Source organism: Hippocampus comes, unplaced genomic scaffold (genome assembly GCF_001891065.2).
Source record: "Hippocampus comes isolate QL1 unplaced genomic scaffold, H_comes_QL1_v1.1 scaffold185, whole genome shotgun sequence".
NCBI classification, from domain to species: domain Eukaryota; kingdom Metazoa; phylum Chordata; class Actinopteri; order Syngnathiformes; family Syngnathidae; genus Hippocampus; species Hippocampus comes.
In genome coordinates this window covers 421351-431958 of record NW_017805931.1, presented here as the reverse complement: position 1 = coordinate 431958, position 10608 = coordinate 421351, and the positions used below count along the sequence as shown (strand labels likewise).

Below are 10608 nucleotides of genomic sequence, written 5' to 3'. Positions count from 1 at the left end.
TTGTTACATCGTCACAATTCTTCCCATGCATTGATAAAATCAACCCCCCCCCCCCAATGCAGTTGTAATGGGCGTCAGTTATCCGCAGACTTTTGCCGTTTACGGGCCAGCCTGGTACCTAAGCCCCCCGCCAATACCCGAGGTCCCCTGTAATCCATTTTTACGAAAACTGACTTGTCACTTGACCATGACATCCACACGCACAGAACGTGGTAACCCCGTCAGTGTGCTGGCTGCATCTCAGGCAAAGTGTGCCGGGAGAAGCAACGGGCGGGGTGGGCTAGGGGTAAAGCCCCTCCCTCCTCCCCGGCAAGCGTGGCTCCCGATTGGCCGACGCTGGGCCCAGCTGATGCTTGTGTCAGACACGGCGGAGGAGCTGATGGAGGCAACAGCGATGGGGTGAGCTGCCATTTTCTCTCTTTATTCGCCTTCTGCTCGCATTCCAGTGCCCGGCGTCCGCTCCTTGGCTCTTTGTTCTTGGGCGAGCTCGCCGGGAGGAAGCGCGAAGGGGGTTGGTGGTTGCAGGAAGGCAGGGTGGGCGGATAGTGAGGGGAGGGGGGTGGCGGCGGCGGCAGTGGGGGGTGGTGAGGCAACCTCCTGTCATTGTCTCCGTTCTGCTTCTTCTCTCTGTCGGTGTTGCGAGCCTCAATAAGCCACCACGAAGGGGACCATCGAGGGGGGGGTGGGGAGGGTGGGATTAAGATGTAGGCCGAGAAAATGGCCGACCACTAATGGAGGATGACGAAGGGGAGGAGATGAAGGATCTTCTTGTCTTTGCCTCCTATAACCGCGTATGTGATGGGTGGACGCGTGTTGCAGAGAGTCCAAATCTGAAACTGATACATCTTTATTCGCATTGCGCTTTAACAACAGCTGCCGATGTAACAAAGCGCTTGACAGAGCATTTAACATAAAATAATACAATGCCCGTGATTTTTTTTCAAGGCGACTGCAATCCAATCGGTTTCAAGCCACATCATAGTCTGTCAATAGCTCCATTCCGTGACCTTGCTCGCAACTCAAAACATTCATTCCCCATTCCAATGCCTCTCTTAAGACAACAGTGTAGGAAATCGTTAACGTTTCAGTTTTTAAGCAATGTATAGTTGTCACATAATTCGAAAGAATGTAAAGAATTACACGTCCAGATTTCGTTTGCGGGTCCTTCTGGTGTGCATGACGTGGCCACCTGGTGGCAGTATAATATTTCCACGCAGACAGAAGACGTTCACAATTCCGATCTATTTACCCCCCCGCCCCCTCCCGATGTAATATATCCGATTTTTAAAATGTTATTTTACTTCACGTCAATTCCGATTTGTTTCAAATTCAACCCAGCCCTCTTCTACATGTGGGTGTTGTCAGTCAGACGCTCGGGTGACGCTCATCCGACCGACACATCATTGAAAGGCGACACACGCCGCAATTCATAGCGACGGCGGACAAAATGAACATTCACTGGCCAAAGTAAGATAAAATCAAATGTTTCACTTCGTAAGGTGTCAGCTCAGATGTTAAGAGTAATAGTTGAACTGTCATTCTGTTTATTTTCAAAACATGCTTGGTAAGCAAATCATGTGTGTCAACATCATCATTCAGATTGAAGACAATTTTGGTACAAATTTGACCAAGAACCATGAAGTGGTTCGCATATGTTTTGCTAATATCACACATTGGTTGTATATCAATGCCGCACTTCCCCCGGGGCACATCGACGGTCGCCGTTGCATGCCGGCAGAATTGTCCATTGATGTGTGGAAGAGGTCACGGCAACCCATTGACGACAGGCTTTGCACAATGACCACGTTGCTGACCTTGACATGTTTTTTTTTTTTTGTTGATGCCGTCGTTATTTGCACGCATGCGGCTGTGTCAGGTCAGAGGCCAGCGGGACAAGATGTCGGCGGGGGCGTCGTACGACCAACTGCTGAGGCAGGTGGAGGTGCTGAAGATGGAGAACTCCAACCTGCGACAGGAGCTGCAGGACAACTCCAACCACCTCACTAAACTGGAGACCGAGGCGTCCAACATGAAGGTGCGCGTGGTGGGGGGGCGGGGCTACTTTGACTTCGCAGAGTTTCAGCCCGTCATCCTTCTTAAATGGAAAAGCAAAACATTCGTTGCTACCGACCGTCTCAGTTGTCGTTTCATCGTTGAACCGCTGCTTAAACCAATCTTTCAAAATCCTAAAACAAAAGAAATAAAAGTTTGGCTAATTTGGCGCGAAACGGGTGGAAAGCCGATGCAGGTCCTTTCTGGACTCCAGCAACCTTTGGGCAACCTTTAATTTGAAATGGAAGTCATCAGAAGTCTTGACTAGAAGGTGTCACAACCCTGAAAGGAGCCCGGCCACTTGCGCGCGACATTCACACATTCTTCATGACCTTTTATTGTCCCACTTTTGCACATGCTCCTTTTGTCCTGTTACTTCCTGGTGCTTTTTCCTGCTTCCTGCCCGGATATATACACACACACACACACACACACACACACACACACACACACATACACACCAACACACATCCACCCACACACAAACACACACACACACCACACACACACACACACACACACATACACACACAATGTCTCCGCGTCCTGTTTCCTGCCTGCTGGGCGGCGCTGCCTTCACGTGTGGCGTCGCCCCTGTATTGTTGTTGTTGTTGTTGTCGCTGCTGCTTTTGCTGCACCATGGCGCTGTATGAACGCTGTCGCTTGATTGTGGTGAGTCGCATTGTTTTATTATTGTACAACACATATAGATTTGCCTTGGGAATTATTGCGCTGGCTGTGCGTTATCGCAGTCACCGGTCAGACGGCGGTTGTCATCGCTGTAAGGAGTCAGCTGATTTTTCAGCAAACACGACTTTTCGATGTGTTCTTTTGTTCCTTCTGTCATCTGAATACATGTCGCAGTCTGCTGCCCCCTGGTGGGCATATCGCATTATTTTTTTGGGGGGGTGGCATTCCAATATTTGGCAAGAAAAAAATAGTGAGTGATTGTCCATGTTCATTCCGAATGTCACGCGTGTCCGTCGGGTGCCGCTGAAGTTCACGGACGCAAACCTTTACTCTTGCGGCAGTTGAGACCACGCCCACTTGACTCTCACACAGGAAGTCACCTTTCTCTTCCTCCGAACCAGGAAGTGCTGAAGCAGCTTCAGGGCACCATAGAAGAAGACGCTGAGGAGGCGTCAGGCTCTCAGCTGGAGCTCATCGTCAGACTGAAAGGTGAACAGCGCCTCCGCTGTTTTTGTGCATTTTCTGCGCGGTCAATTTGAAGTTGCATGCTGTTTTTTTTTTTTTTTTTTTTTTTTTTTTTTTTTTTTGTCAACTCGCGTGTACGTTTTTTTTGTCAACTCCCTGTTGCACAGAGATGAGCCTGGACCCTGCCGGATTTAAAGGCCGGCCGAGGCCTCCGGTGCCACCTTCCTCTTCATCCAGCTCCGCCTCATCTGGCGGAGGTTCCGCCGTTTCGGGCATGTCGGCATCGCGGAGGGAGCCGCCGTCTGCGTCCAGAGATGGCCACGCGCGGTGCCTGGAGGATCTGGAGAAGGAGAGGTAGGGAGCACTCTGTGAACGCTGCCACCGGGAGCCTCCTTGACCAATACTCTCTCCGCTCTCTGATTGGCTGTGGCTGTCAACAGAGCCCTCCTATTGGCTGAGCTGGAGAAGGAGGAGAAAGAGAAAGGCTGGTACTACGCTCAACTTCTCAACCTGACCAAGAGGATCGACAGTCTGCCTCTCAGCGAAAATGTAAGTGCCACGTTTCATTTTGTATCGAGAAAAAAAAAAAGAATAGAATGTCAATTTTGCAGTTAGAAGTTCACCTACACTATATAAATAGACTTGTGCACTTGTGTGCATGTTTTCAGTTCACACTGCAGACAGACATGAGTCGTCGTCAGCTGGAGTTTGAGGCTCGCCAGATCCACGCCGCCATGGAGGAGCAGCTGGGCTCCCGTCAGGAGATGGAGAAGCGAGCCGAGGTCCGCCGTCAGCGGCGCGCGCGCGGGCTCCTTTTTTTGTGTGCGTTCGGCTCTAAATGTGCGCCCGTTTGCAGGCTCGCACGGCTCGTATCCACCAAATCGAGAGAGACATTGTCAAGCTGGGAGCTCGACTGCAGGTACGCTTTCGGTGAGGTTGTGTGTTGAAGGAGGCGTGATGCTTGCTCATCCCCTTTGGTGCTCGTCTGTGCAGATGGAAGCGTCTCAAGGCTCCAATGAGAGCGGCGGCGGTCTGGGGGTGTCTCAGGTCAGTTGAAAAGAAGACCGGGGGATTTGATGAATTGTGAAATTCATGTTGTAATGAGAGACAGATCCCAGAAGGTGTTGATGTCACAACGCTTTGGAGTTTAGATCAGCACGGTTTAACCAGAAGATAAATATTAGGCGGAGAGTCTTGTCGTGTGAGTTATGAGGGAGAGAAACGTCAACACGTCGGAGGTCAGACAAGTTTCAGCACTTGAATACTGTGGTTTTAAAAAGACACGGCATCAAATACCGAAACTCTCAGTCACCGGTCATGAGCTCTTTTCTTTTTGGAGGGGACTTCTAAGCAGGGCACACTCTGATTGGCTGCTTGCAGCGATTGATAAATGAGCCACCTCTTTGAAATTAGCGAGAGGCCAACAGATTTTTTTTTTTCTTCCCCTGCCTTCTCAGCTGAGCAGAGAGGGGAGGGGTGAGCAATTTGGAGCTGGAGACAATTTTTTTCGGGGGGTGGGTGGGTGAAAACTCATTTCCTTTGATAAGTTGGGTGAACATATTGTGACAGGGAAGAGTATTTTGTGGGTCCTGTCAGATCGGTCCAAAGGTTATCAATAGGCTGGCAGTCAATGAGTATCAAGCTAAAAGTTTTTGTTTTGTATTTAAAACCAAAGTCTGTCACTTTTTCAATCGGGTATTAAATGTGGAAAGGGTAAACGGTAAATTCCAAGTCACAGTTCATACGTTCCTCGTTGGTCTGCAGAACGCAGCCGCTCGATTGGAACACGAGCCGGCCAATGAGACGGCCTACCCTGTGCCTCGGCGAATCACCAGCCACCTTGGAACAAAGGTAAAAGCTCCTGCCCGGTGACAGCCTGGCCGACGGAGCTCGATCCGATGCTAAAGATGGCGCATGTCCCTCTGCAGGTGGAGATGGTGTACAGCCTTCTGTCCATGCTGGGGACACACGACAAGGACGACATGTCCCGCACGCTGCTCGCCATGTCCAGCTCGCAGGACTCGTGCATCGCCATGCGCCAGTCAGGCTGCCTGCCGTTGCTCATCCAGTTGCTGCACGGCAATGACAAGGATTCACTGTTGCTAGGTAGCGGCTGCCGGGAGCTCCTCACCTGCCGCCTCGGCCCTTCCGCTCACGTCCTCCTTTTGTTGCCTAGGCAACTCCCGTGGCAGCAAGGAGGCCCGCGCCCGCGCCTCGGCCGCACTGCACAACATCGTACACAGTCAGCCCGACGACAAGCGGGGGCGGCGGGAGATCCGCGTGCTCCACCTGCTGGAGCAGGTGCGGCATTACTGCGAGGCCTGCTGGAGCTGGCAGGAAAACCACGAGAGGGGTCTGGAGCAAGAGGACAACCCCAGTGAGTGAGAGCGGTCACCGCCGGCAGCCACGAGACCTTGCCTCACTTGTTTTTCTTGACGTGCGCGTCCATTCGTGCGGCAGTGCCCTCGCCCGTCGACCACCAGATCTGTCCCGCCGTCTGCGTCCTCATGAAGCTTTCCTTCGACGAGGAACATCGACACGCCATGAACGAGCTTGGTGAGCTACCAGGAAGGCATCAAAGTATCCCATGATGCATTGCTCAGAGACGGAAAAGAGCTTTTTATTTCCCGGGGTGTTGTCCACGTGTACAATACGTCTTGATTTAAATAGACGTATACCGTATTGGCCCGAATATAAGACGGTGTTTTTTTGCATTGAAATAAGACTGAAAAAGTGGGGGTCGTCTTATAATCGGGCTCTAGACCTTATACCCATTCACGACGCTAGATGGCGCCAGGTATCATTGAAGCGAATGCTTAACTTGACTCCCCAGGCCAAAGTGAATCCGTCACGAAGAATACAAATAAAAAAATAGCGGTAGCATGAAGAAGAAAAATAAAAAATTGCGGTAAGAAAGAAAAGAGAAGAAAATAATAGAAGAGTTAACAGAAAATGGAGAAACGTAGCGACAATCTGGAGAAAAGTGGGTCGAAGATCGGCCAGGTTAACCGGCAGCTGAGGAGAAGTTATGATGTCATTTAGATTTCAAAAACCAGAAGCCATTCATTTACGAATGTGATTGCACTTTAGTTTACATATTTAAATGTTCAGATATTAAGATTTGAATGCGGCAAAATAACATGCTTTTTCTCTCAAATATACCGTGAGAATCATTTGTCTCAAATGTACTGTAATTATTTTCTGTATAAAAATAAATTTGGTGTTCAAAAAGTCTTTTTTCAAACTTGAGTCTTGAAAAAGAGGGGGTCGTCTTATAATCAGGGCCGTCTTATATTCGGTCCAATACGGTAATTGACATCCTCTAAACGTGATCACATTTGTGATCATTATGTTTCCTATATTCATAGTTTAAACCAATGGTTCGCAACATTTTCTTCAAACTCCGTGTCCCCCTGCCCTCAGGTGGTCTGCAGGCGGTGGCGGAGCTGCTGCAGGTGGACTGCGAGATGTTGGGCCTGAGCGGCGACCACTACAGCATCACGCTGCGCCGCTACGCCGGCATGGCGCTCACCAACCTGACGTTTGGAGACGTGGCCAACAAGGTTGGAGGGCCGTCACCGGGCGTAGATGGCACCGCTCCGTGTCAGTACCTTTTAGTCTTGTATGTGAGAGTTTCAATCCCTTGCCCTTTTGTGCTCATCAGGCCACGCTGTGCTCCATGAAGGGCTGCATGCGCGCCATGGTCACACAGCTCAAGTCTGAGAGTGAAGACCTGCAACAGGTGCGACCGACCTCTTGTCTTGTCGCCGGCCGGCAACGAGCATTTTTGTTGCAAGCCCACATGTCAATCATCCGTCAGGTGATCGCGAGCGTGCTGAGGAACTTGTCGTGGAGAGCGGACGTCAACAGCAAGAAGACGCTGCGCGAGGTGGGCAGCGTGCGGGCGCTCATGGGCTGTGCCTTGGACGTCCAGAAGGTGAGTTGCGGGGACGGCGAAAGGAATGGCGGGGCGTGCCGAATGCGTTGAAATGTGACCATCTTGGTATATCCACTCGGGCAGGAGTCCACGCTGAAATCCGTACTGAGCGCGCTGTGGAACCTGTCGGCGCACTGCACGGAGAACAAGGCCGACATCTGCTCGGTGGACGGCGCGCTGGCCTTCCTGGTGGGAACGCTGACGCACCGCAGCCACACCAACACGTTGGCTATCATCGAGAGCGGAGGCGGCATCCTGAGGAACGTCTCGAGCCTCATCGCCACCAACGAGCCGTATAGGTGAGCCGGCTCATCCGCCTCGCCGCGCTCGCGGGCTGACGACTCGCACGTCTCGTTTGCAGGCACGTCCTGCGGGAGCACGGCTGCCTGCCCACGCTGCTGCAGCATCTCAAGTCGCACAGTCTGACCATTGTGTCAAACGCCTGCGGAACCCTCTGGAACCTTTCGGCACGCGACGCCAAGGATCAGGAGGCATTGTGGGAGCTCGGCGCCGTGGGAATGCTGCGGAATCTCATCCACTCCCGCCACAAAATGATCGCCATGGGCAGCGCCGCCGCCCTGCGCAACCTGATGGCCAACCGACCGGCTCGCTACAAGGACGCCAGTGTGGTTTCGCCGGGCGCCGGGGCGCCCTCGCTGCACGCCCGCAAGCAGAAGGCACTGTTCAAGGAGCTGGATGCCCAGCAGCTGTCCGAGACCTTCGACAACATCGACAACCTCAGCCCCAAGGCGGCGCACAGGAAGGGGCGGGGCTGCGGCGGGGGCGGAGTGGCGAATGCCGCGCGCTCGTATGCCAACACGCCGGTCCTGTCCAGTCCCAAAAACGCGGACGGGTCAAAGCGAAGCGCGGACGACGCGGCGTATGCGCGGCCCGTCTTCGCCGCTAACGTGCGGGCGTCCAGCGACAGCCTCAACAGCGTCACCAGCGCCGACGGCTACGGCAACCGCGGGAAAACCAAACCGTCGTCGGAACCGCTCTACTCGTCGGATGACAGCGGCGCCAACAGGTGCTGCGTCTACAGGAAGTACCCGGCCGACCTGGCTCACAAGATACGCAGCGTCAACCACATGGCGGACGACGATGGCACAGAGGTGGACACGCCCATCAACTACAGCCTTAAGTACTCGGACGAGCAGCTGAATTCCGGGAGGCAGAGTCCGAGCCATCGCAGCAGAATCGAGACCGACGACGACGACGAGCAGGCCAGCGGTCTGAGGATGAGGAGCGACGGCGCCGCCTGCGCCGCGAGCAACGGTCGAGCGCCGCAGGCGCCGGCCTCACATTACATCGTCACGGCGGCATCCAACTACGGCGGAGACCCCACGCCAGAGCAGCCCATCGATTACAGCTTAAAATACGGCGACGTTTCACGCAAGCCTCTCTTCAAGGTCGAAGACGCGCCGGATAGCGCCCGATCGCCGCCCCCGGCATCCTCCGCCGGTAAGCCGCAACCGCCTCACCTGCCACCCAAAGGTCACCAGGAGTCAACACAGACCTACTGCGTGGAGGACACGCCCATCTGCTTCTCCGGAGGAAGCTCTCTGTCCTCGTTGTCGCCGGAGGAAGAGGAGGAGGATGCCGACGTTGTGGCGAGGAAGAGACGAGGGGCCGGTGGCGACGAGGAGCAGCAGCAGCAGCAGCAACGGCGCCGGCAGCACAAAGAAGTGGAGAGTCAGACGGCCCTCGCCAGCGCCCCTGCCGCACGCGGACGGCGGGCCCACCACCACGCTCACGCCCACCACCCTCAGGCAACGTCGGGGGCCCGCACCCCGAAGAGCCCGCCGGAGCAGCCGTACGCTCAGGAGACGCCGCTCATGTTCAGTCGTTGCACGTCAGTCAGCTCCCTGGATAGTTTCTCCACTTCCTCCATCGCGAGCTCAGTGCGCTCCAGCGAGCCGTGCAGCGGCATGCCCAGCGGCGTCGTCAGCCCGAGCGACCTGCCCGACAGCCCCGGCCAAACCATGCCCCCCAGCCGCGCTAAGACGCCCCCGCCGCAGGCCCCGGCGCTGCCGCCGCCTCCCGCCCAGGGTGAGGAAGAGGAGAAGGCCGCCAAGAAGGAGGTGGAGGAGAGCAGCGCCGACGTCCTACTGCACTTTGCTACTGAGAGCACGCCACATGGTTTCTCCTACGCCTCCAGTCTGAGCGCGCTCAGTCTGGACGAACCCTTCATCACGACCGACATGAAGCAAGACGGCAGCCAGGGCGACGGCCAAGCTCTGCGCAAAGAGGAAGCGGCGTCTCAACAGGTCCTCCAAGAGTCCGACGATGACGACGACACCCAGATCCTGGAGGCGTGCATCATCATGGCCATGCCCAAGTCGTCACGGAAACCAAAGAAGCAACCGCAGCAAGGCAAAGCCAGCCAGCTTCCCGTCTACAAGCTCCTCCCCCCGCAGAGGAAGGAGCCGCAGCCCGCCGAGGAGGTGCCGCGAGTCTACTGCGTGGAGGGGACGCCGCTCAACTTTTCCACCGCGACATCCCTCAGCGACCTCACCATCGACTCACCGCCCAATGAGGAGGCCAACGCCGCCGCGCCTCCCGCCGCGCCGCCTACTGCGCCCGCCGCCTCGCAAGCACGCCGCACCGGACTTCCAGAGGGGGAGAATGGTGACGACATCTTGGCCGAGTGCATCAGTGCCGCCATGCCCAAAGCCAAACCCAGGAAGCCCGTGAGAGCATCCACCAGTGGTGAGCCGGCCCAACCCACTGCTCCTACAGCCCCGCCCCTTTTTAGCCCCCAGCAACACAAGAAGCCCACGGGACCCGCTGGACGTCCCTCGTCCACCGCGCCAGTGAAGCCGACGTCGCCCGTGAAGCCCACCCAGCGCGCGGCCTCAGCGAAAGTCAAGCCGGGCTTCGCCTTCGACTCACCGCATCACTACACCCCCATCGAGGGCACGCCCTGCTGCTTCTCCCGCAACGACTCGCTGAGCTCGCTTGACTTCGACGACGACGACAAAGTCGAAGACCGGAAGCGCGACGAGGACCGGAAACGGGATGAAGACAGGAAGCGGCACGAGCGGGACAAAAAAGCGGCGGCTGTCTTCCCTCAAAGCAAAACCGGCGCCAACCCGCCCGCCTTGGACGAGAAGCAGAAGTTCGCCATCGAGGACACGCCTGTCTGCTTCTCCAGGAACTCGTCGCTTAGTTCGCTGAGCGACATCGACCAGGAGAACAACAACAACGAGTTTGCGGCCCCGCGCCAGCCGCACCAGGCGGATGACGACGGCGCCGGGTCCGCGGCGCTTCCTTCGGCGCAGGCGCACCCGAAAGCGCGCCTGTGCGGCTACACGCCCAAAGCCTTCCATGTGGAGGACACGCCTGTCTGCTTCTCCAGGAACTCCTCACTCAGCTCCCTCAGCATCGACTCTGAAGATGACCTCCTGCAGGAGTGCATCAGCTCCGCCATGCCCAAGAAGAAGAGAAAGAGTGCCGCCGCCGCC

General features: G+C 55.5%; 1 protein-coding gene across 1 annotated transcript in view; it reads left to right on the top strand.

The window, feature by feature from the left end:
• The first annotated feature begins 47 nt into the window (after positions 1 to 47).
• apc (APC regulator of WNT signaling pathway) overlaps positions 48 to 10608 on the top strand; it is a 12929-nt gene continuing 2368 nt past the window's right edge. The window contains exons 1-17 of the mRNA XM_019890067.1: positions 48 to 399; positions 1877 to 2035; positions 3144 to 3231; positions 3375 to 3561; positions 3648 to 3756; positions 3876 to 3989; positions 4064 to 4126; positions 4201 to 4254; positions 4972 to 5058; positions 5136 to 5313; positions 5384 to 5584; positions 5668 to 5763; positions 6631 to 6770; positions 6872 to 6949; positions 7028 to 7144; positions 7229 to 7443; positions 7506 to 10608. Coding sequence (XP_019745626.1) covers positions 1898 to 2035; positions 3144 to 3231; positions 3375 to 3561; positions 3648 to 3756; positions 3876 to 3989; positions 4064 to 4126; positions 4201 to 4254; positions 4972 to 5058; positions 5136 to 5313; positions 5384 to 5584; positions 5668 to 5763; positions 6631 to 6770; positions 6872 to 6949; positions 7028 to 7144; positions 7229 to 7443; positions 7506 to 10608 — 4968 coding nt within the window. The 5' untranslated portion in view covers positions 48 to 399; positions 1877 to 1897. The remainder of the gene's footprint in view (positions 400 to 1876; positions 2036 to 3143; positions 3232 to 3374; positions 3562 to 3647; positions 3757 to 3875; positions 3990 to 4063; positions 4127 to 4200; positions 4255 to 4971; positions 5059 to 5135; positions 5314 to 5383; positions 5585 to 5667; positions 5764 to 6630; positions 6771 to 6871; positions 6950 to 7027; positions 7145 to 7228; positions 7444 to 7505) is intronic.